The 26,699-nt window shown below is 43.5% G+C and overlaps 1 protein-coding gene across 2 annotated transcripts; it reads left to right on the forward strand.

Annotated features, from left to right (window-relative positions):
* The first annotated feature begins 454 nt into the window (after positions 1-454).
* LOC111864999 (lipase 3) lies at positions 455-24,795 on the forward strand. 2 transcript variants are annotated; one of them, XM_023852674.2, is made up of 10 exons: positions 455-628; positions 806-962; positions 3,063-3,334; positions 6,620-6,818; positions 8,940-9,054; positions 11,707-11,950; positions 12,446-12,604; positions 15,598-15,682; positions 17,058-17,203; positions 24,606-24,795. In XM_023852674.2, the coding sequence occupies exons 3-10, from the start codon at positions 3,233-3,235 to the stop codon at positions 24,771-24,773; spliced, it is 1,218 nt and encodes a 405-aa protein (XP_023708442.1). In that variant the 5' UTR covers positions 455-628; positions 806-962; positions 3,063-3,232; the 3' UTR covers positions 24,774-24,795. The 2 variants fall into 2 exon arrangements, with proteins under 2 accessions (XP_023708442.1, XP_023708441.1); XM_023852673.2 differs by lacking the exon at positions 806-962.
* The last annotated feature ends 1,904 nt before the right edge of the window (positions 24,796-26,699 follow it).

Genomic DNA, 26,699 nt, shown 5'->3' on the forward strand with positions numbered 1-26,699 from the left:
GTTAACATCGGCCACATCCAAACAGTGTAACAATCCATTAACGGAATTTACGTTAATTATTAATCACCGTGAAACATAAAGCAAATAAATTATGTATTTACATTTCTTGAAATAAATCTTTCGCTTTTTTTTTTTTTTTTTTGTTATTATACAGTGACTACGTTAAAGATGGAGACTCTGGTGTATCTGATTACTGAATGTTGAACATGACAGCTACTACTACTACTACTACTACTACTACTACTACTACTACTACTACTACTACTACTCTACTACTACTACTACTTGTATAACACATTACGATATTACTATATTCATGTAATCAACGGTACCAAATTCACCTATCGGCCCAGAGAGGTCACCACCAGCGTTTGTATTGCTGTATTATACGTCTATCTTGCGACAGAATCTGAACTATCGACGCTATCGATTAAAGTACTACTGTCACGCCATGTTGAATTCTTTCAGAGGTCGGAAACTAAGCTAACGAGAATATGAATGACGCAACAAAACAGTTCGAAGTGCTGACAGTATGATAATGAAAATATGCGTGATTCGTGACAGTGACTGAGCGACAGTATGAATGACGAGTTCCTTCTACGATATATTTATCAGTATTTACCAAAAGGTAAGGCCGAATAAAATGTCGTTAGAAGTGTGTTAGGTCAAGTGCAAAAGGGATATTATTCCATTTTGGGGGAAAACAAAATATATTTTTAAAACTCATTTAAAATCACACTGCACATTCGTTCAATTTCCACTGTAACATTGTAACTAATCACTAAGACACCACGTTTTCGGCCAGAACGTCGGGGGACATTTTACACAGAGGGCCTTTTAACTTTGTTGACCGGTTCACGGCTCTGCGCTTCACGGCGACCGGTGCGATGCTTGCTACGAGGAGCATACGAATTTTGCCAATGAATCAGTATGCCTGATGCCCAATAACGCTTGGAATTAAGGTAAGTTATTAATTTTGTGGACCTCTTGACGGCATTATGTTTCATAGTGAGCAATGAGGTTCACGCGTGTTAATTTGTTTATGATTTGTCAGCAGTAGGCGGCAGTTATCAGCTCAATTAGCCGTTTGTTCTCAGTTACAATTAGTGAGCAGCGTGTTACGTCATGGTGCAGTATACTCTAGAGCAACGTGAATTTCTGTACGTCACCTATATGAAATATGGATCAGCTAGAAAATGTCGGCAAAAATTTCAAAGTAAATTCCGTGGTGAAAAAGCTCCCAGCAGACAAACGATTCACAATTTGGTGAATAAACTTAAAACAATGAGACTCTCAATAGACAAGAAACACAAAAGGCTCCGAATGCTTAGTGAAGAGAAGTGAGCTGGCATTGGGGACAGAACTGAACATACACCTAGAATATCCCTGAAACGTGTAGCTCAAGAGACTGCAGTGTCAAAGTCTGATGCAAGAACGGCAATACAACTGCTGAAGCTTAGACCTTATAAAACAACAGTAATCCATGCACACCTTGCAGCCGCGAGATCAAACTAGGAGGGTCCATTTTTGCAGCTGGTTTCTGTAGTCTGTTGTCGAAGGTGAGATCGAACCGCAATTAGCATTCTTTTCTGATGAAGCGTGGTTTCACTGGCAGGGATGCATAAATACGCAAAATAATTGCTACTGGAATTCACAGACTCCACATCTAACCCATGATGTCCCGCTGCATCCAGTGAAATTTGGTGTCTGGCGTGCTGTAAGTGCAAGAAGAATTGTCTTAACGAAATAATTAATTGAGAAAGATATCTGCGTGTAGAGGAATAGAATTTTTTCAGCGCCTCCTGTGATGTGTCACGTGTAACTACTTCATTCCCAACGTTATCGGTCATCAAAATGCTATATGCGCCTCGCAGCCGGCGGGGCACCGGTCGCCGTGGAACCGGTCTACAAAGTAAAAATCATCCCTGTATATTGTATACGAAACAATGTAAGACTAAATTTATGCTAGAACTGGAGGTTCCCCGTTTTTTCTTTTGCTGTGGGCCCTTCAATTGTTTTTTGTACTGTTTTATTTATTTCCCATGAATATAGTGTGCGTAGAGCATTTTTACTGTTAGAGCATGCGTTTATAAAGAGAAGCACAAAAAATATATACACACTTCAACTACAAAATATATGCTTAAATAATGTAATGGTATATCTTCGGTTCAAAGTTGAGAATGACAGTAGATAACATCTACAATACATTTTATTATACACTTTAATAAAAATGAAGTATATGTAAAAATATTAATAGTATATTCTTAGAGTTAAGTTAAGGCACATGTTTACAAATAGCGGACGACCGCCATGATAGAATGAGATGTTTATAAGAATTTGCTACAGAGGGCCGGTTGGGCATTGCCAAGCTCATTTTTTCAAAACAAAAACTAGTCCTTATCTTTCTCTCTGCATTCTGTACAAAGCAAATCATGTTTTAAATTCGACGCGTTTTGGTTTACATTAATAATTTTGAGACCGAATATGTTACACAGACCAATACTGGAGTAAAAACAAAATGGAGCATAAAAATCTAATCTTGCGTCGATAATACAGTTCTCCGATCGATCTATTTTCAAAGTAGTGACTAATGGGTCAAAGGTTTACTAGGAAGGCTAGACGGAAAAGCCTTGAAGTCTGCAATGTTGAGGTCTGCTATGATGAGTAATAAGTACACTCTGGTGATACAAAAAATGACTGTCTGACTTCATTTCTTGCAAATGTTCTAGCATCTAATTTTTCTAAGTACATATGCGCAGAGAGAAAACCCTGACGACAGTTGTAAGTAACATATAGGAATGCAACAAAGTACCCTTAACTGGATGCTTAAATAAAAATGAATGTTACTAAAGGTAACTTACAGAAAAAAATGAATTAAGGCTGAGGTTAGCTCAACTGAATTCAGGTAATGCTTGCTACCATTCAGTCCAAAACCTTTAGTCTTCTCGTCTGCTGTCTAAAAACATAAAAGTCAGAATATACAAAATTATAATTTTGCTTGTGGTTCTGTATGGGTATGAAAATTGGTCTCTGACATTAAGGGAGGAACGAATGTATTTCAGGGTTAGCTGCAACGCGACTGAAAAATCCACTCTGTTGCTCCACAACCAGCCGGCTGGGACTGTACACAGACACAGGTGGTATTTAAGGATAAGTTCGAGGCAGTGAGGGCTTAATTCGCTGGGAAACGGAAAGCAGTTTGGGACGGACCGAGCTGACAGCTAGACGCACCATGAAGTCTTTCATCCTTGCCACCGTCCTGACCCTGTGGACTGTCTCAGTGAAGGATGACAAGGTGGAGGCAAGCTACAACGCTGATGTGGACCTGACAACGGTAAGTTAATCAGCGGGAGTAACATTTAATTTCAGGGAGAGGTGTATGTGTATTAACAAAAATCACATTTTATTACACGAATCTATATTTACTTACTTACTTACTTACTCGTGGATCTGAGCCCTTCTGGAGGAGCCGCCAATTCTGCAGCTACTCAAGAATTTTCCAGCATTTTATGGAACCTGAAGGTTCATCACCGTGTTCACAAGAGCCCTCCACTGGTCCCTATCCTGAGCCAGATCAATCCAATCCATCCCATCCTATCTTTCTAAGATCCGTTTTAATATTGTCCACCCGCCTACGCCTGGTCTTCCCAGTGGTCTCTTTCCTTCTGGCTTTCCCACCAATATCCTATACGCATTCCTCGTCTCCCCCTTTCGTGCTACATGCCATGCCCACCTCATCCTCCTTGACTTGATCATTCTAATTATACTTGGAGAAGAGTACAAGTTATGAAGCTCCTCATTGTGCAGTTTTCCCGAACCTCCTGTCATTCACCTCTCTTCGGTCCAAATATTCTCCTCAACTCCCTATTCGTGCTATTATTAATAGGACTTGTAGGCTGTGCATGACGGTTCAGGAGGAATTCGACAAACTTCATATTACAGAGAAGAAAGTTCTCTTAATATAGATGAAATTTGGTAAATTTAAGGAATCATGGCTATCAGAAAAAAAGGAATTTCAATTAAAACTTTCACGGTATCTTCAATATAAAATTATTCAAAGTAAATCTTACTCAATAAAAAAAAAACTATGAAAATTGTTCAACTGTCCGCCTGAAACGTTAATGCACATTTCACTACAGTATTGCCAACAACTAAAATAAATCGCTTCAGTTTTAAAATAATGCTGGCTAAACTTACGGGTGTTGTATTTGAGGTTCTCCCAGTGGTTGCTATGAAGAGTTTTATCTTAAGGGTCATACTGTCACGTAGTATGTGTGACTATAGACGGGGTTTGGTTTGGTGAATAGACTTATTGACCACATAATACACACACCTCGGAACTACAAGCACTTAATGACGATATAAAAGGTCTCTACACTTTACAAATCACTACACGCTGACTTCTCTAGCCTGCAGTGTCTTATCTAGTCGTTGCTTCGTAACAGCTGTCAACACTGGAGATTCTTCAGCTTCCGTGGTGACGCCGTTGCCCGCTGGCTAACAGTCCACAGCTCGCAATTTCACTTAATTATAGCGCCATATCGCCTCAGCCTCCCTTGCAGAACTGAACTCTCAACTGACTATTAACAAGTTCGCCTCAATTGTCTTCCTTATAACACCTTTGCACGGACAGAGTACAAAACACAGTTTCCAACAGTAACTCTGTTGTCTCGTTGTTTCTTTCGAGGTCTTTGCCTAGCAACGGGTCTATATGCCACAATATAATACTGTGTACTCCAGTGAGTCAGCCAGCGTTTTGAAGTAACACGCAGTCTCTGACTTCCAGCGGACTACATGGCGTTAAAACCCAGAAGAGAGAAATCAGTCCCTGCAAGCAAACAATAGACTAACGCTGTAAATTAGGCCACAACCGCTCCTTCTACACTGACTAAATTAGAGTTTTCTTACATAATTTGTATTTATGATTCAATCAATTATGATATCGGAAGAACATTTGGACCGGAAAGGTGTAGGGTAATGGGAGAAATGCATAACGAGGCGCTTCATAACTCATACACTTCGCTAATCATAATTAGAGTGATCAGGTTAAGGAGGATGAGATGGGAAGGGGATATAGCGAGCATGGTGATTATGGTGGGAGAGTCAGAAGGAAAGAGACCACCGTGAAGACCTAGACGTAGGTGGAGGATAATATTGAAATGGATCTGAGAGAAATAGCATGGGGTGGTATAGACTGGGTTAATCTGGCTCAGGATAGGGACCAGTAGTGGGCTCTAGCAAACACGGTGCTAAGCATTTGGTTTCCGTAAAATGCTGGGAAATTCTTGCGTAGCAGCTGAATTGGCGGTACCTCAAGAAGGACTCCGCTCCATGGTGTCAGTCAGCAGTTTGTAGCATACAGCGTTGTTTGGCGGACTGACAAGTGAACTGGTGGCATGTAATACGAATAGTCATGGCCTAATTTAAGGTACTGTCACGTATCGGGGTTGGCGTAACTAATAATAATAATTGGTTCGATGATTGGGATTATTCGCACTTCTTTACAATCACAGTCAATTATAATAACTGACACATTGAACTCCTTCTGCACGACGTCTGTTTGACGATTCTCTCACGAATCTCCGACTGATCTCTACTATACGATCTGAGTCTGAGTCTGAGTCTGAGTCTGAGTCTTATGTTACGCCCGACGGTCAGTCGGCCAGTCTGTCTTGGAATACAGCACCCAACTGGGGCTCAAGACCAGATTCTTATTACTGTCAGACAGTTGCGGGTTTGTTGATGTGAGGCGCTCTCTCTGACGAGAAGAAGGGTCTGTGTTTTACAACTGTTCTTGGCTTTCACCAGCGCAGTCATTTCGGGTCCGAATAGAAGTCACCAAGTCGAACAGTCAATTCCTTCCGTTGTCACGGGAATGTCCCTGATACCGATCAACGACTCATTCATTGCTAATCGCTGCAGAGAGAACGTGGTTACCAAGCCGTTCCTCGGCAATGGACGTTCGCTCCGACTCCACTCTTCCTGTTTCCAGCCGTCATATCACAATTCTATCCCTGAGGAAAACCACAAAAACCCATCAGGCAGGGTAACCAGCATCCGAGGGGAGGGGATGTAAGACCCAGGACCTCTTAAATACGAAGCAGGACTAGCAATTCGACCATAATCAGTTCGACTTACTTCTTTCTTTTTATTGCTAGTGGGGTGGGACTAAGTCCCTTGTACTGCGGCCACTTCTGCCCTATTGTACCATCCCAAGATGATAGGCGAGGGTGATTGTGGAGCAATTGGTGGAATGAAGATTGGCAGGGGAAACCGAAGTACTCGGAGAAAACCTGCCCCAGCAACACTTTGTCCACCACAAATCCCACTTGACCAGACCCGGGGTCCAACTCGGGCCGCCGCGGTGGGAAGCCAGCGACTAACTGCTTGAGCTATGGCGCAGCCCTCGACTTACTTACTTACTCATGGAGCTGAGCCCTTCTGGAGGAGCCACAAATTCTGCAGCTACTCAAGAAAATCCCAGCATTTTATGGAGCCCGAAGGTTCATTACCGTGTTCACAAGAGCCCTCCACTGGTCCTATCCTGAACCACATCAATCTAATCCATACCATTCCATCCTAAACCAGTCCGACAAATAAATAAATTATGTGTGTGCAGCCACAAGTGATCCGCAAGTACGGCTATCCGGCTGAGTCCCACACTGTAGTCACCGATGACGGATACTTGCTCACACTGCACCGGATTCCCCATGGAAGAAAGTCTGTGTACAACTCTACCCGGACACCTGTGATGCTGCAACATGGCCTCTTGGCAAGCTCATCGACCTGGGTAACCAATGGTCCCGAAAAAAGTTTAGGTAAGTACTGACGTCACGTAACAAATGCTTGGCATACATTTGTATTGTTTTACTAGCCCTATTCGTGCTTTATTCGAATAGAATTGAACAAGCATCCATCACCTTTCAGTGCGATATTCGACTTGAGTCGAACAAACATCCATCACCTTTTAGTGCGATATTCGACTTGAGTCGAATAAGCTTCCATCACCTTTCAGTGCGATATTCGACTTGAGCCGAACAAGGATCCATCACCATTCAGTGCGATATCCGACTTTAGTCCAGATCAAAAAAATAATCTTTCGCGGCTTCATTCGATTTCATTCAATGGGCTACTTTTTTGCGTTTTGTTATAAGTTTACCTTAAGATGACATTATTCTAGGACAGCTGCGAGAAAATAATATGCAGCGAAAGGGTTCATTGACGTATGATAGGAAATTATTTTAGGTTATGTTATCACTTCAACTCGGTTTAGGTCAACATGCCATTTTTCATAAGATAGGTAAGTCTTCTATATGTACACGATAAACTATTGTCGCGTGTTACCGTGGTAACCCACTTCTGAGAAACCAGTTGTCACGAGTCAGATTCAGCAAAAAAATTATTGAACGCTCACTTTTACACTAGTGAGTACAATTATTATCACCTTCCGTATCACAATTTTCTTTATACCGTTTTTTATTGCTAGTGGGGTGCGACTAAGTCCCTTGTACTGTGGCCACTTTTGGCCTATTGTACCAGCCCCAGATGATAGGTGAGGGTGATTGTGGAGCAATTGGTGGAATGAAGATTGGCAGGGGAAATCGAAGTACTCAGAGAAAACCTGCCCCAGCGTCACTTTGTCCACCATAAATCCCGCCTTGACCAGAGCCGGGAACGAACCCGGGCCGCCGCTTGAGCTATGGCGCGGCCCCTTCTTGTACCGTTAATCTCGTTGCCGTCTTACGTCGCAGCTGTACTGCACACTTAGCCATATCTGTTCTCGGTGGTTGCTAGACTTCAACTGTCTCTGAAAACTAAGTAACTAACTCACAAAGTCAAAGTCACATTGCAACTGACGGTCGGTCAGTCAGTAAGTCTTGGTGTCGAGCCCCATCTGAGGATCACGACCAGATTTTCATTACTGTTTGACAGTTACGGTCTTGTTTTTGTGGGGCATCCTCTCTAACGACAGGACGGGTCTGTCTTTTGTATATGCTGCTGGTACTTGCCAGCGCAGTCTTTCTCTGATTCGAGTGCCATGAGACTCGTGACCATATTTTACTGTCTCAGATTTGAGACTTCCCTTTTGGTCGCCTCCTACCACTCGCAGGGGCATGGTGGAGGTATTCGAACCCGCCTCCTACGACTGGGAGCTGGACTCTCTTATATATCCAGCGTTCGGACGGGATGGAGGATACCTTATGGAAGGGTTAATTTCATCCGTTGTTGCGCAAGGAACAATCCGTTGCTTAGGAACACTTTGTAGAAGTGTTTGGTTTCAGCCGTTGTTTTGCAACGAGCCATCCGTTGTGCTTTCATATCCGGGGAAACGGGTGTGTTTTTTGGCAATTCCTACGCAACGGTCCACTGCTATTGCGTTTCCATGGAAGTATCTGTTCCGGGTTCACGACATGCGACAATGTATATGAGTAAAGAAATTGTAAAGATAAAGGTAAAATATCCCTGGGCCTTTTTCATTAAACACCAAGTCATGAAGACGTACGGGGAGATGAAAGATAACGCCACCGTTCTTAATCTCGGCACGGGTTGGAGGCGACTGGTCAGCTTCACGCACCGGCCGCTTTATATAAGGCGAAAGAGCCCCCGGTACCCAATGTATAGGAGGCTGGGTTGGCCCCACAGCCGGTCTGGACACTGTAGAAAAGAAAATAATTCTCTTACCCCTGCCGGGAATCTAACCCCGACTCTTCCATCGTGCAGCCTGTAACCTACTCGTTTATGTAAGTAAAACAGTTCACTAATTGAGGCAGTGAAAGATCATATTCCCGCTGTTGTAAAACTGTTCAAGTGGCTTCTTGGCTAAAAAATGTATTCCCATAAGGAATGCCCCATAAAATGTTATTACATCACCCAGTTGCAAATAATTTAATTTCATATCTTCTAGTAAGTCTAATGCTCGAGATTTCCTTTCTCCGTAGCGTATATTCTCGCAGACCTCGGCTACGACGTGTGGTTAGGCAATTGCAGAGGAAACACGTATTCCAGGGCCCATGTTACCCTGTCCACTGATGACCCGGAGTTCTGGAACTTCAGGTAAGTTTCTAGAAAGGGCGCGGACATTTATATTATGGGGAAAAGTTCACTACTTGGTCTCTCACATTCAGCGAAGAATAAAGACTGAGGAAAATGAGAACAGGGCGCTCAGGAGAATATGAATACGTAAGAGGTAGGTAGTAACAGAGGCTGCAGAAAGCCACCCACCTGTAATTAAGAGGTAGAAAGTAACAGAGGCTGCAGAAAGCTATCCACCTGCAATGAAGAGGTAGGAAGTAACAGAGGCTGCAGAAAGCTACCCACTTGTAATGAAAAGGTAGGAAGTAACAGAGGCTGCAGAAAGCTACCTATCTGCAATGAAGAGGTAGGAAGTAACAGGGGCTGCAGAAAGCTACCCACCTGTAAAGAAGAGGTAGGAAGTAACAGAGGCTGCAGAAAGCTACCCACCTGCAATGAAGAGGTAGGAAGTAACAGAGGCTGCAGAAAGCTACCCACCTGTAAAGAAGAGGTAGGAAGTAACAGAGGCTGCAGAAAGCTACCCACCTGCAATGAAGAGGTAGGAAGTAACAGAGGCTGCAGAAAGCTACCCACTTGTAATGAAAAGGTAGGAAGTAACAGAGGCTGCAGAAAGCTACCTATCTGCAATGAAGAGATAGGAAGTAATAGGGGCTGCAGAAAGCTACCCACCTGTAAGGAAGAGGTTTATAATTTGCACCATTCGTCAATTATTGATTTTTTCTTCAATGGCTCTTTCAGGCCATTCAGGGCCCAGGCCTCTTATTCAGTTCCGTAATCAGTTTTCATAGACTCCTTTAACGAGTGAACAGCCCGCCGCAAGGCCGCTATCTAAACACAGAACAAACTCATACACACCAAACATCCATGCCTTGAGTGGGATTCGAAGAACCCACGATCCCAGCGTCCGAACGAGCGAAGACAGTTCATGTCTTAGACCGCGCAGCTACTGTGACCGGCCGTCAATTATTACAAGGACGATCACATCAAGGGGGACAAGTGGCATGTAGCATGCACTGGAGAAAAGAGAAATCCATACAAAATTCTGGAAGGAAATCTGAAGTAAAGAGGGGGGGAACCTCACTCATGTTGGGATTCGAAAGTGGTACGCCCAGAACACAAGTATAAAGTATGACCGCTATGAAAACCTGCTCTGTAGTGGGGCATTAGATACGTACTTCAGGAGACAGACTATAATGCAATCTTCGCTGATTCATTGATCTCAAGGATCATTTTTTCACATATATAAAATCTGCAGTCTGCAGTAGATGTATATTCGCATGTTCAATAAGTACTGGCTCGTGAAGGAGTTATGCCAGTGGTGTGTGTAACTCATACACTCGTTTTTTTGTTCACTTGGATAAGATGGTAAATATATTGTGACGTATAGACGCATTACTAGGCAACGACTCGGTAAACACATTCCCGTGGGAGCCAACGTGCAACAATAGGACTTCTATTGCTAGGTAACCGATCAGTAAACACGCCTAAAACAATAAGGGGCAACAGAGGACTGTTCTTTCCGTGGGGTCCGCCCCGAGGCTATATAACGAAAAGTTCCAATGTGAAATAGGGCATAATCTGTTGTACTGAGCCTGGACTGACAGAGGCCTTGTATAAATTGTACAACGAAATAGGAATTAAGATTAAATCTGTAAATATATGTAAATACTGATAATGGACTTACTAATACGGACTATGACTGACAAATGACAGATCCGACTTCTCGTCAGAGAGGTCGCCCAAAATGGACAGGACCCTGGTGCTCGACAACAAGACAGACAGACTGACTGATCGTCAGTCGCAATGTGGATTGGACTTGGACTTGGGCTTGGACTCGACAACAAGACTTACTGAATGACTGACCGCCAGTCGCAATGTGAATTTGACTTTTGAGCAGTTTGTTGTTGTCAAGAACTGGATCGAATTCTGGAGATGGCAGTCCAAGGTGATTGAGAAGAAACGGCAAGAAAGGAATTAGACTGTGACAAGAAGATTTCATGTGATCTGAAGTGGCAGTGAGACTGGTATAAATCTGTTGCCAGGATACGACTAGTGAAGACAGAAACCTAGTGCGTGTGCAACGGTGAACTGCAAAGTGCGTAGATCAGAGATAGCGCTGTAATTGCCTGCAGTCCCGAGTTATGTGTATAAGGTACCAATAAATCCAATCATTCAATCCAGAACCGGCCTTGAGGCACTTTTCTACAAGCCGGAAGGTCGCGGGTTCAAGTCCCGATGAGGTCATTGGATTTTTTCAATTGACCTAATTCTTCTGGCCGCACTAGGTCCTGGGGTCGACTCAGATTCTAAGAGAAATGAGTACCAGGAATTAATTAAATAATTTTTCTGGGGAGTAAAGCGCGGCCGGCGCGTAAGGCTGACAACCTTACCGCCATCTTTGAGCCGATTGTCTAGATAATGTGGGACCCTCAACGTCTCACAACCCTATGGGCCTTCACGGCCTGTTACAGGGATAGCTTTACTTTTACTTTGTTTACCCATCTTACAAGTCAGGCAATAACCCCGTAAATCGTGACAATATTTACAATTAACTGCAAAGTTGTGCGTCTTCCATTGTAAGATAATAGTCGTTTGTACCACTGAATATGCTAATTTTGGCGTCCATTCACAAACAGAAAATACATATTTTGCTACTTCATTTCTTTGGCGTAGTTTTCACGAGATGGGTGTCCACGACCTTCCTGCAGAAATCGACTGGATTCTTAACATCACCAATCACAAGAAACTGTTCTACGTCGGCCATTCTATGGGCACAACTATGTTCTACGTATTGACAACCATGAGACCCGAATACAATGACAAAGTGCAGTTTATGGTGAGCCTGGCGCCTGTAGCATTCATGGGGAATGTCAAGAGTCCCATAAGGCTTCTGGCTCCATTCTCGAGAGACATAGAGGTAAGAAAAAAAAACTGAGTGGCTTTAGTCCGCAAGCGAACTACACCGACCGAGCGATCGCAGCTTGTCGACGAAGTCGTGGGGATTCGTTGCGCTGACCACGTGACACCATCTATCCGCTAAAGTTGATATTTAGAAGTAAGACATTAAATTAAATTTATTCTTGTGATTAATTAAAGAGTAGAGCTACAACTTCACGCACCTCCGTACTGGATGTGGGGGGTTACTGATTAACTCCATGCCCCGTACGCTTTATTCCCGGGGAGAGGGCCCCCAGTGTCCACTGGGTGGGTGGCAGAACCGGTCTGGACACGGCGGTAAAGAGACAAATTTCTACCCCAGCCGGGAATCGAAATCCGAGTCTACGTACGTCCACCCGGCAACCTAATCATTACATTGACTGAGTCACTCCGTTAGTTAGTGGGTTCGTTAATTAGTTAATATGTAAAAATTCTAATGCCAAAGTAACTCTTGACGGTATGTCTGTTGTTGCAGTATATTTCCCATTACTTGGGAACTGGAGAATTCCTGCCTCACAACAAAATAATCCAGTGGTTAGAGAAAGTCGGTTGCCAGCTTGTAACTATAGAAAAGCAGATTTGTGAAGGTCTCATTTTCGTCGTCGCCGGGTTTGACGCACAACAATTCAATATGGTAAGTACTATTCAATTAACATACACATTTTTGTACAAAGCCCTGAGGAGAAAAGACCACTTTGGGAGACCCTACAATAGGCAGGAATATAATACCAACAAAAAGCTATGAGAACTAATCGCCTACTTTCCTTTGATATGACACGGACCGCATAGAAAAAGACATTTCCAACAATTCTTCGTTGCAGCGGGAACGTGTTTACTCAGCCGTTGCCGCGAGAACGATAGACAGATACACAGACAGATATAAAGACTCTCCTTTGATCCACTGAGTGGGTCTGGAAGGCTCCCAGAGCCGTCAGACAGTAAAATGTGACCATGGGAAATTCGTGAGACTCGGAACCAAGAATCACTGTGCTGTCGAGGGCCAGCAGCAATTTAGCACTCAGATATTCAGTCTCCTTTTATTCGGCACGGAAAGCATATAAAACGCTGTGTCCAACAATTCCCCTATTGTTGTGTGTATAAGCTGCAGCTGGAACAAGTTTACCGAGCCGTTGCCTAGCAACGATGGGGGTAGCGATACACATACAAACAGAATGACGGGATGGATTTATAAAATACGCCGCTGATATGGTCTCAGATGTCATGATATACATACAAAGTTTCATAAAGATTCGTTCAGGCATTCAAGAGTTGATGGGAGGGGATACACAGACAGCAAGGTGATTTCATAAGCCAATTTTTATTTCTTTTTCCAAAATGAGGAAAGTAAGATAAAAACCATTGGAAAGAAATTGCACATACTTTCTTATATAAGATTGACCTTGACCGAATACCTGATACCAACGAAATCCGTCCAACCGTTCAAGCCCATTTCGCTTTTGCGCCCCTAGCGTGCGAACCGTTATTTTCTTTCTGAAAATACCATTTATGCAGTCTTATTTAAACAGATGGTATCCATAAATTACTAGGGATTAAATAACAACCGTTAGGGCAGTTCGATAGAAAGTAGACATTTGGCTTCTTGGGGCCCATCTGAGGGAGGGTCCATATTTTTGCAAATAGAAAGTTTGGATTCCCGAACACCGACCTCTGACGAATAAACTCCTAAATACCGAATATGATTAAAATCCGTCCAATCTTTCAGGCGCTATCACGGCGTACATGCGCACAAACACAATGATACACAGACACAGACAGGCGGCATTCAGAGCAGCTCAAAACGTGTGTATTGTTGGCTCAGTTTAGCAACAGTAAACTTTATAGTGGCGGCCCTGAACCAGGGAGACCCACGGGACTCGGACCCGAAAATTACTGCGCTGGCGAAGGCCAGCAGCAACTGTAAACGACAGCCCGTCCTCTAGTCAGAAAGAGCGCCCCTCATCAACAAACCCGAAACTGTCTGACAGTAATAAAAATCTGGTCTTAAGCCCCAGATGGGTGCTTTATTCCAAGTCAGACTGACCAACTGAGCGTCGGTCGTAACATAAGACTCAGACTCAGACTTCAGAGCATTCGTCAAACATACGTCGTTCAGTAGGAATTCAATATGTGAGCTGTTATAATTGATTGTAATTGTAAAGAAGTGCCAATAAACCTAATCATCAAATCCAGAACCCACTGTTGTTAGTCACGCTAGCCCCTCACGCGTGACAATATTATAATATTTTGATATATGTAAAACACGGGATGCCGCATTCAGTCGACGTTAAGATGCAAAAGAAGAAAACCTGTAGGCGATTGGTTTTAACTAATAAACTACGGAATTCTGTGAGAAAGGCATCCGGTTCTGTTACTCATTGTAATGTAGTACATAGGTAATTCAATAAGTTAGTTACAAATGGATAGAGAACTTAAACAAATAAGAGTACTGATTTGAAAAATTCTTTTATTTCTCAACATGATCTCCCTGAACATCGAGGCACTTCTCCCATCGTTTCACAAGCCCCTGAAAACCAGCAGCATAAAATTCTTTCAGCTGTTGTCAGAACCAGGCGGTGACTTCCTTTCCTACAGCTTCATTATCGGGAAAATCTTCAGCAAAAAGATGATGTTTAAGAGGGCCGAACAAACGGAAGTCGCTTGGAGCAAGGTCGGGGCTATACGGAGGATGCTCGAGGACTTCCCACTTGAAATTTCGCAGCGTCACATTTGTCTTGTTGGCAGTAGGGGGACGCGCGTTGTCGTGCAAGAGCAACACGCCTTTGGTGAGGAGTCCTGGTCGCTTCCGATGAATGGCCTTAAGAAGTTTCCTGAGGATGTTACAGTAGGAGTCGGCATTTACGGTTTGTCCTTGAGGCGGGAATGCGGTGAGCAGTATGCCTTCGTGATCCCAGAAGACTGTGAGCATCACTTTCCTGGAGGATGGTGTCACCTTAAACTTTTTTTGGCAGGCGACGCAGAATGTTTCCACTGCACAGACGCACGCTTTGTCTCGGGCTGGTAATGGTGAACCCAAGACTCATCACCTGTGACAATTCGGGCTAGCATATCGTGTCCTTCATCGTGGTAGCGATTGAGATGCTGTAATGCCAGACCCATTCTTTGCATTTTGTGTTGTGGGATCAGCATGCGCGGCACCCATCGTGCACAGACTTTGTGAAAAACTAACCTGTCATGCATTATGAGGTAGGTCATGCCGTGTGAACACGCCTGGTTCCGACAGCAGCCCAAAGAATTTTATGCTGCTGGTTTTCAGGGACTTGTGAAACGATGGGACAAGTGCCTTAATGTACAGGGAGATTATGTTGAGAAAAAAAATAATTTTTCAAATCAGTACTCTTATTTAAGTTCTATATCCATTTGTAACTTACTTACTGACTTACCCTCGTATTATATCTCAATGCTAACGACGATTTTATGGGACTTGGCGGAGTGGATCGACAGTAGCCGTCGTCATCCATGTTTCTATTGAACCTCTCTTAGACTGTGTTGTATGTATTTTCCATCTATTTCGCTTGACAAGAGGAAATCGTGTATTGCATGTCTAGACCTCGATAGTACTTGTCGCAGTAACTGACAGACATTCCTCTCTGATTCTTTTGTTTTCAGACTTTGTTACCTGTGATTCTGGGCCAAACACCTGCTGGGGCGTCCACAAAAACGATTTTACATTACACTCAAGAGATTCAGAGCCGTAAGTGTTTACAAAGAGAATTTCCAGAATTTATAATTACATCAAATATTATTTTATTAGGGCGATCAAACTAAGGAGGATGAGATGGATGGGAAATGCGGCACGAATAGGGGAACTGAGAAATACATACAAAATTCCTGTCATAAAACTTCAAAGGAAGAGGCCATTTCGGAGACCTAGGCGTAGATGGTGGGATTATAGTGTGGTATATGGACATGTTGCTAAGCATTGCCTCTGTAAACAGCGGCCGTTGCTAGTTAACGCCAAAAACAACAAAAGAAGGTGTTTTTGTGGCGCGCTCCGTGGCCGTTTCTGGGCAACAGCTCGGTAAACACTTTCCCGCGGCAACGGACACGAACGCAACAATAGAAGAACTGTGCTTTCTATGTGGTCCATGCAAAGATGTAACTAGGACAGTTGGATCAGCGAGTTCAGTTGTGAGTAGTATTAGCCAGCTGGCAACGGCGTGAGCACAGAAATTGAAGAATCTCCATTGCTGAGAGCTGTTACCAAGCAATGACTAGGGAAGACTGTAAAAGACTGAGGCCTTGCGTGTGCTGTAGTGATTTGTAAAGTGTGTAGATAAGCGAAGGCGCTGTAATTACTTGTAGTTCAGAGTGGTGTGTATAAGCGGTCAGTAAATCTATTCACCAATCAAAACCCCGTCTAGAGTCACACCCCTAAATCGTGATAATATTGTACAAAACTTTGAAGAAATAGAACTGCGTATGTAGATTAGATTCAATGGCTCAGAACAGGAACCACTGGCTTTCTGCTATGAACATATTATTGAATCTTCGATTTGCACAAAAATCTCCAATTTTTTTGGTTGGCTAAGCTTCTCCAGAACCAGATATTAAATGCAACCTGGTAAAATACAGGGTAAATTTCCCGTCACTTCACCAAATCCAGAGGTCCCGGGTTCGATTCCCGGCGCTACCACATTTCTGAGAAGTAGTGGGTCTGGAACGAGGTCCACTCAGCCTCGTGAGGATATCTGAGGAGCTATTTCAAGGACATAGCGGCTCCGGTCTAGAAAACCGAGATTGACGGCCGTGGGATCCGTTGCGCTGACCACGCACTAATCAGCTAGCGATGGTTAATAGGCTAGTAGGTTATGTAAGGACTCTGCATAAAATCCTCAGCTTCTCTTGTCCCTGCCGGGAATCGAACCCCAATTCCTCTGTGAACGGTTGGGGAACCCATGAAAATTGAGGTTAAGACAGGCAAAGCATATGCTAGAATTCGAGCCCAGTACCTCATGAATATGAAATTAGCCATGTTACTGCTTTAACTCTCTTGTTCAGAGACGCTAATTATGGCGATGAATGGACAACTTAAACTCATTATTAAATAAATTTCTAATTTTTTTCAGGTAAATTTCAGCAATTTGACACCGGATGCAGAAAGGATGAAAGTGGTTCGGAGGAGTGCAAAGCGGTAGCAGAGTACGACTTGAGCAAGATCACTGTTCCTATTGCCCTCTATTATGCTGACAACGATTGGCTGGCCTCCCCACCGGTTTGTATGAAAAGATGAAAATTATGTTTCTTTCTGACCAGTCACAGGGTTCGTCTCAATGCCGCTATGATATGCGAGTATGTATCGACCTGTGCTCGCATCTGCTTAGGCTATAATGTCGAATGCTAGGAAAACCAGGGAATAACAAATTGGAAAGGATGTGAAAGGAATAGATGGTAATTTGAGTGTATCCAGACATTTTTGTGTGGTGGGAGTCTGAGGAAAACCACGATAAACACCTATCGGGATAGCATCGTTGGTATAATGACGGGCAACAGGCCGGACGGCCGGTGTTCGATTCACGGCAGGGAGAAGATATTCTTCTCTTCTCCACAGTGTCCAGGACGGCTCTGGGGTCCACCCAGCCTCCTATCAAACGGGTATTGGGGGGCTCTACCCTCGAGCATAAAGCGGCCGGATCGTGAAGCTGACCACTCACTTCCATCTACTACCGAGGTCACTAATGATGGAGCTATACCTCCACTCCCCCATATGTCTTCATGGTGTGGTGCTTAATTAATTAAGCATATGGAAAACTTTACCTGTTACCTCCCAAATACGTAGAAGTGATATCCACTTAACATAAGTCAAAAACTAAAACTCTGTCTAGTGTAGATTAAGTGAGAAAATTATTTTTATGTTGCTACCATACAGAGAATTTATCTCTCCAGCGATGACTTCTATTCTGATAGTTCTGTGGTGCTAGGCCTCATACTTGTGGATTTCTTTCTAGTGTTTATCTTAACTAGTGCAGTTAGTTTTTGCTGTGTTTAGTTTTATACCCTATCTTGTGTTGGTGTCCGGAGATAGGGATTAGCTCTATCGATTGGGCCCAACTGAGTAGATTTCGCCTGAAGACGAAGACAGAATCCAGTCTCCGAAACGATTGCTTTAAATAAAAACAAAAAGCTGGATCATGTCCGGAAACATAATATGTGTACGAACATAATGTGCTGGCCAGGATCTGTAATGGTCCAATGTGGCCTATTTAATGGTAATAACCCAGCATTCCTCTGGACGGACTGAGGAAAACGATGAGATATCTCAGTCAAGATAACTGATCCTCAAGTTTAAATTCGGAACGTTTTCTGATCTCACGGAGGCAAGTCCTCGAGGAACTAAAAGCCGCGCAACTTCTGTAGAAACTCCACCGCCTCGTATGGAAGTCGAAGGCCCTTGTTCACAAAAGCCCAAAACTGATCTTCATCCTGAACCACACAAAGCCACTCTTATTCCGACTCTCCTGTAGACGACTCGTGCTAAATACAACTTATACTCTGCCAATTTAAATGAGCTTTAACTATACATACTACTAAAATTCCACGTCCGGAATTTCGGGTTTCATTTTCCATTGCTTAGAACGTTCCAAAGAATCCGCAGAAATCCAAAATTCGTTGTAAAATTTCGTAATATGGTACCTCGTTTTTACGTAGAGATGTTAGCTAGCCCATCCTACCGGCAAGCTCCTCCATCCCTGGGGCCGTTCCTCAAAACTGAAACTGAGAGCACGGCGTGCTGTGCTGAAAAGTGACCCACTTAACACGGATTCGAGCTCGATGCCTTTAGAATATGAATCAGACATGTTACTCCTGGATTAATCCAGTATAAATCAACCAGACTTGAGGCCGGACTACTCCCCAGAACAAGGACAAAAGCAAAAAAATGTTTAGAAACGATTTTTCGTCTGTGGAGAAATGGCACAAGCTGTACCGTAATAACTAGATCGTATGGAAAATGTTCAACAAGTCGAGTCCTTAACGTTTCTTCTTTTTATTCGGAAGGTTCTGAGTTCAACCTCTGTCCGGAGACTGGATATTCTGACATTTTCGTATTTTTCCTTAGTCCCTGGAAGCAAATTTCAGGGATGGTACCGCCAAATGTGAGATGGACAGGACATGTAGCACGAAAATGAATGCATATAGGATATTGGTGGGAAAGACAGAAGGAAAGAGACCACTGGGAAGACCAAGAAGTAGGTGGGTGGACATTATTAAAAAGGACCTTAGAGAGAAAGGATGGAATGGTATGCATTGGATTGATCTTGCTGACGACAGGGATCAGTGGAGGGCTCTTGTGAACACGGTAATGAACCTTCGGGTTCCATAAAATGCAGGGAAATTCTTGAGTGGTTGCACAACTAGCAGCTCCATGAGTGAGGGTACCGCTAAGTTGCCACGAGCTCACGCCTCTACATCTTTCCATTTATTTACCGCCCTACCGCTTGATATAATCTGAGCTACTGACATCTTAAATAAATAGCGAATAAACGTACACAGAAAAAAAGACAAGCAAATATTTGAAACTGATGAAAGACGCTTCTCTCGTTCCGTATAGTGGGCTGGGACGTGATGACAGCTTATCAGCAGATCCACAGGAAATGTCTTTACATAGAGAAGATTAGAAGCTCTGTTCCCAGCAGTTTCCGGTGAAACGTGATTTCTCGCTCTAAGAAAGTATCTCCAGTTTCCGGCCCGCCCATTCATGTGGGTCACGTGTCTTCATTAATATTGATTAGCAAGACTTAAGCCTAGCGGGACATATCCTTTCCTTGTCTTCCATACACGTCTTCGTTAGCCAGTGGTCAGTAAACCCTTGTCGCTCCCCAAATATTAGTTAACTTTATGCAGAGTTGCGAAAAACTACGGCACAGACAGCTGTCCCATCCAAGTAGGCTTTTTGACAAGCCATAACCTACAAATCGCCGATCACAGTGGCTGCGCGGACCACTGCAACACTGGGCTCGTTGGTTCGAATCCCAATCAAGTCACGGATGTCTGTGTACGTTTATTCTATGTTTGTGTTGCTATGTGTGTAAGTAGTGGCTGTGCAAAGGGCTGATCCCCCGTCCAAGGACTCTTACCGACTGTGTATAGATTAAGAAACTGAAAAAGCGGCCAAGGTCCACAAGGGCTGTAGAGCCATAGATAGATAGATAGATGACCTATAAATCAATATGAATTAGAGATAGTGATCACATGATCGAAACAGGCCTTTCGAATCTATCTTAACGCAGTTAATGAAGTTATACAGTGTCCATAAAACATGATCGGTGTTTCAATGGATTATATTTTTAGAAACCATGATGCGTAATCTCCGTGGCTTTAGTCCGCAAGCGAACTATGGACTGCCTCTGTGGTCTAGTGGTCAGATTTCCTAACTAAAATTCCTGAGGTACCATATTTTCTGAGAAGTAGTGGGTCTGGAACGGGGTCCACTCACTCTCGTGAGGATAACTGAGGAACTACTAAAAAGGAAAAGAAATAGCGGCTCCGGTTTAGAAAACCAAAATTAACGACCGTGTGGAATCGTTGCGCTGACCACGCGACACCTCTCCGCTAAAGTTGGCACTAACTTCGCTGACAAGCGGCGGTCGCTCGGTCGGTATGATGCGTAACGGAATGAAATCATACCTAAACTGACGGCACTCCTTCAGAATTTGTTATATGCTTATTTGTATTCGTTTAAGGGTTTTCTAACGACGACATCAGTAGCTCAGGCTACATAGTGTTCGATGGTAGATGATTAATGAATGATGATAGGGAAAGGATTTGAAAGGAAGCGTTCGTGTTCCATTACAATCTACTGTCCCGAAATTCGCCCGAAGAGACTGAGGAGAAACAGAAAAAACCCAAGTCATAAAAGAAGATGTCGCGGCAGAGATTCGAACCGAGTACCTCCCGAATACACGTCAGAAGCGTTAACCCTTGAGTTAGCTTGCCCACTGAAATTTATATCAATAAAGTGTCATAAGTGCTTCTATTCTAAAGCAGCAGATATGGACACACGTCCTGTCTCGAACCCAACACGTGTTCTATCTTCTGCCATACAACACTGTAATCCGCTGAAAGTCAACCGACGTTTCGGAGGAACATGCCGCTTTCATATTCATGGCTGAAGAGTGAGTCAAGCAAGAAACCAAGATGTAGCAGGCAGCAAGTAGCTGGAGCAGACAAGCTCTTCTGAAACGTCGATTGAATTTCAACGGACTACAAGGCGTTATATCCCGGAAAGATGTGGAATATTCTCAACCATCCATAACCACAGATAGTGAGAACTTCAAATTCTACAACTTTTTTAATTCCGGGGCTGCAATAACGGGGCACCAAACAGTACCCAGATTTCTGGGTGTAGAGGGGTTGCTCTGTTTCATAGCCCCCTGCTATTCGGTCCCAAGGTTTAATTAAAGCCCCATGGCTTCCTTCGGGGATGAGAAATACAAATTTGTTTATTTAGCCGTTGGACATCCTGGTAACAGGTAAATTTGTCCCTGTGATAATTAATTAAATACTATGCTATGAAGAGATATGGTGAAGTGGAGGTATAGCTCCACCATTCATGACCTCAGCACTAGATATAGGTGGTTAACTTCACGCCCTGGCCGCTTTACCCCCGGTACTCGTTCGATATGGAGTTGGATGGCCTTCAGAGCCGGTCCGGACGTTGTGGAGAAGAAAAAAAATTCTTCCCCCGCCTGGAATCGAAACCCCAGGCGTCCATCACGTAGCCTGTCGCTACAACAACTGAAGTATCCCGGCTCTTACTAATGAATGTTTTTCTATTGCTAGTGGGGTGGGACTAAGTCCTTTGTACTGCGGCCACTTCTGGCCTATTGTACCAGCCCCAGATTATAGGTGAGGGTGATTGTGGAGCAATTCGTGGAATGAAGATTGGCTGGGGAAACCGAAGTACTCGCAGAAAACCTGCCCCAGCGCCACTTTGTCCACCACAAATCCCACTTGACCAGACCCGAGATCGGACCCGGTTAATGATATCGGTTGATATGATCGAACCCGGTTAATCGAATGTTAATGATATTTGTGAAGTACCTTTCTATTACGTTGTTTGTTTGTAAGTTAATGTGACCTATTAGGCTTAAAATTATTTCAAGCTACGATGCTCCCACTATGAGACACGCTGTTTTAAGACGCAAAGTCGTGTAGTCTGGTAGATATTTACAGACGTTTTTGGAGATACATACCTTTGTCTTATATTCTTAAGCTGGAAGAGTACGTTTCTACGAAACGTCAGTTAGTGTTTACCAGACTACACAACGTCACATTCCAGAAGAATAACTTTCATAGTCACCATCTTGAAATTCTTAAATCACCATATTTTTTCCGCTCCTTTGTTAGTTCATGCCTCGTCTTGCTGATAGAAAATATGGGAGACACGGTCGTTTTTTGGTTCTTATCTGTGGTAAATATTTGAACCATAACACTGGTTCATGTTAAAGTCATAAGGGCAGGGTTGACAAACTGACTTACTTGCATGAAATTAATCTATGCACAACACTATAATTCTAAAGTGAACTAAGTTCCCGACCGCCTCTGTGGTCTAGTGGTCAGAGTTCTTGCCTACAGATCCAGAGGTTCCGGGTTCGATTCCCAGCCATACCAGATTTTCTGAGAAGTAGGGGCTCTGGAACGGGGTCCACTCAGCCTCGTGAGGATAATGAAGAGCTATTTCAAGAAAACAGAGGCTCCGGTCTAGAAAACCGAGATTAACGGCAGTGGGGATTCGTTGCGCTGACCACGTGACACCCTCTATCAGCAAAAAGTTGTCACTAACTTCGCCGACAAACGGCGATCGCTCGGTCGGTGTAGTTCGCTTGCGGACTACAGGCCACGGAGTATGTTTGATCTAAGTTGCCTTCTTGCGCAGTAAGTATAGCGACTGACTAGGGGTAGGACGGCCGAAAGGTCGGAGTTCAAGTCCCGGTATGAGCAGGACATTTCTCCTCTCCACGTGGCCCAGGCTTATTCCGGGATTCACCCAGCCTCCTATCCAATGGATACTGGGGGCTTTCCCCGTGGGTATAGCGGTCGGAACGTGAAATTGAACACTCACCTCCAACTAGGGACGAAGTCGGTCGGTCGAATAAATTGCTGCTGGCCTTTATCAGCACAGTCACTCTTGGTTCCGAGTCCCACTGGACTCATGACCCTATAGTACTGTCTCACGACTCTGGAAGTCGTGCAACTCTGTGCCGAAGTCATGCATACGTGGATCTATACATCCACTCCACCATACGTCTTCATGGTGTAGTGCTTAATTAGTTGTGCAAAGGGACAGCTTTACCTTACTAAGTTCCCCTTTCGATATACAGACACAATCAGTCCAGATCTGTCCTCAATGTTCTCGTCCAAAAATATGGACGTAAGTTACAGCGAAATTAAAATTACAAACTGGTAGCCCCTTATTTCAGACGGTAGGTACCGTCCGTCAACGACACCGGTAATTCGATAATCCGGAGAAGTTCATGGAGATAGGCCTAGGCCCACTGGGGCTGTAGTGCCAAGGGGGGGGGGAAATCGATAATCAGCAGCCGTGTTCGTTTATGAATTAGGTCCAGTAAGTTCATAGCCAAATAAATGAATGGATTATCCTTAATGTGTCCCATTATTTGACACGCGTTTTCGATAAACTGACAGGTTATTTGACGCTCTTGTCTCAACTACTGTAGGTTATGTGATGCAGAATGAGAGTGCATGTAGGTCAGAACTGCGAGGTATTGTTCCTGAATACTTATGTAGATACTGAGAAAAAACACGAAAACGCTCAGTCAGGATGCCCGGTTACCAAACGACATTTGAAACGTGTACCTTTTTAATGAATATCTATCTATCTATCTGTCTATCTATCTATCTATCTATCTATCTATCTATCTATCTATCTATCTATCTATTTTATTGCTAGTGGGGTGGGGCTAAGTCGTTGGTTTCCTATCGCGGCGGCACGGGTTAGATCCTGGGTCTGCTCAAGTGGGATTTGTGGTGGACAAAGTGACGCTGGGGCAGGTTTTCTCCGAGTACTTCGGTTTACCCTGCTAATCTCCATTCCACCAATTGCTCCACAATCACCCTCACCTATCATCTGGGGCTGGTACAAGAGGCCAGAATTGGCCGCAGTTAAAGGGACTTAGTCCCACCTCACTAGCAATTAAGAAAAAAAAAGTGCGCTATCCTGGGTCCAATCCCAAAGAATTTTCTCCACATTTCACTATTTCCGGAAATTCATCAACCACAGAATTCCTGTCGAATCTTCTTACCAAGTTCGTTGATGTAAATGTGAGCAATATTATAGACTTGTAAATGAAAAGTACTAGGTTCGAATCACGGCCAGGTTACAGGCTACCCTGAACCACAGTTATCTAGATTTTATTCGATATTTCCAGGAACATTCCGTGAGTGGTCTGGAAATATTTCATAACTGAATTTTTTTAAATCCTTACCTACTTAAGCCTCATGGTCACCTTCCCATCTCTTTTGATGCTAGAACGGATAATTTTCGTCGCTGAAGTAGAGTTCTTTAGTAGAATAGGAACTGATTCATCATGACATTAGAGTGGTATGGGAAAGACTGTGGATGAACAAGTTAAAAGTACGTTGTACTCTGTTCACAGGATGTGAAGCACCTGGCCAGCAACCTGAAGGGCGAAGTAGAACTAATCAGAATTCCATTCGCAAAATTCAACCACATCGATTTCACGTGGGCTATAGATGTGTACGATCTTGTGTATAAAAGTGTCATTAACAACATCAAGAAACACGAATCCAACACAAACCCTTAAAGAAAACGGGGAACATTTTAAACAGATAAACATTTAAGCAATAGAAAACTGCAATGCGACAATTTCAAATTTAAACTTCCAAGTTTAGAAAACTGAAAAGCGTTATCAGATATCTAGGAAATTGCAAACCAAAACAGACGGAAGCATATGAATTCAAAGAGAACAGAATTGTATGGAAAATTCTTACGTAAACCGGAATCCTCTAGAATTACCAGAAAACGTGTCACTGATGGACTAAAAAGTAACGTTTTGGAGACTGTCTCACTGATGTTCTCATGGCAGTGACTGCAAAAGGATACGACACCGTACAGTCTAGAAGATATTCAACAACGTTTCGAAGGAACCTGCTGCTTCCATTTTCTTCTACCCTGAAGTGGAGGGAGCAGGTTCCCCTGAAACGTTGGTGTATATCCACCAGACTACAAAGCGTTACATCTGAAATGACAGTTATCTTCATTGTCTTGTCTCCGAAACGTTGGCCTTTAGCTTAGCCGCCTCATCGCCTGAGAAGATGTTGATGAATTTATTCGTCGTGAAAGCTTGAAATCTGAAATAGGACTACATGGAGGTCTGTGAATGGGGGTAGGCGCCGCTAGATGACTCTGATTTGTTCCAGAGCCCTTCATTTTGAGGACTCTACTTCCAAATCAAAGTCAAAATTACTTTACGACTGGTGGTTCGCCGCCAAACAATTGGCGTCAGACCTCTTGAGACTCACGACCAGAGATTTTCTTCAATTTAACTCTTACGGGCATAGTCCTTATGTAACATCCTCTCTGACGAGAAGATGGGGTTGTCTCTTATGAATATGTTTGGCCTTTCGTCAAGTGTACGTATTGCAGTTAAAGCATGTTATTGAAAATTCTTTCTTTTGCACTATATACTAGCCCTTTGTCAGCACACACTTTGCAAAGCAGATCATGCCTATCTCACATATCGTATGCTACAACGGCAGCTTAGCCATTTCAACGGTCGTAAGCTTGACCACAGTCAAGTTTAAGTCTTTTATATTTGCTAAGTCTGGCTTCGCCTTGTCGAATGCCATGAACATGTTCCTGCTCACGATTCTGTGTGATTTCTGCTTGTTCTCTGCACAATTTTGTTATATAATCGTATACATAGGGAAGACTGAAAGCAGTGTTCAAATCGCGGACCGGTGTGCACAACAATACCTGTAGTGATAAATTCACAAGCCTACATTGTCACAGTTTCATATCAATGTTTGTTGACCACTCCCCGGGTTTCTCTTCTTATCTTGAGTGTTCACCGAGTTCTGAAAAGACATTTCCACCTCTGTCTATATAGCGTGCGTATTCACAGAAACACTTCGCTACTTTGTGAAAACACTGTACGTTCACAACTACAGGACGGCTTCTGAAAATGCAAAATAAATATGATGCAAATATACAGCAGTTCATACAAACCTACAGAATCTTCCATATGTCCTAACTGACTAACTAACTCCATGAAGCTGAGCCCTTCTTGAGAAGCCATCAATTATGCAGCTACTCAAGAGCTTCCAAACATTTTTGGGAACCCGAAGGTTCATTACCGTGTTCATAAGAACCCTCCATTGGTTCCTCAGCCACATCGACCCAGTCCACACCACCCCATTCTATCTCTCTAAGATCCATTTTAATATTGTCCACCCACCTGCGTCTTGGTTTTCCTATTGGTCTCTTTCCTTCTGGCTGTCTCATCAATATCTTATATGCATCCCTCTTCTCCTCAATCGTGCTACATACCCCGCCCATCTCATCCTCCTAGATTCCTTAGTGACATTTCGTAACAAGCTTATTTTTTACGGTGAGGAGTTGTTAGTCCAACATCCAACACCTAAACAGGAGAACCACCCCTTGTCTGTCGTCCGCGACTACTTATTCAGTATATTCGCAGCTACCCTCCATATCGGGAGGCCGTCTTCTC

This window comes from Cryptotermes secundus, unplaced genomic scaffold (genome assembly GCF_002891405.2).
Source record: "Cryptotermes secundus unplaced genomic scaffold, Csec_1.0 scaffold209, whole genome shotgun sequence".
Classification (NCBI taxonomy): domain Eukaryota; kingdom Metazoa; phylum Arthropoda; class Insecta; order Blattodea; family Kalotermitidae; genus Cryptotermes; species Cryptotermes secundus.

What these genes read in the sequence shown, in the direction of transcription:
- LOC111864999 (XM_023852674.2), top strand. Translation starts at nt 3,233, where the DNA reads ATGAAGTCTTTCATCCTTGCCACCGTCCTGACCCTGTGGACTGTCTCA. An exon ending in CTGATGTGGACCTGACAACG is followed by an intron (nt 3,335 to 6,619) that starts GTAAGTTAATCA and finishes ATGTGTGTGCAG; the next exon opens with CCACAAGTGATCCGCAAGTA. An exon ending in CACTCAAGAGATTCAGAGCC is followed by an intron (nt 15,683 to 17,057) that starts GTAAGTGTTTAC and finishes AATTTTTTTCAG; the next exon opens with GTAAATTTCAGCAATTTGAC.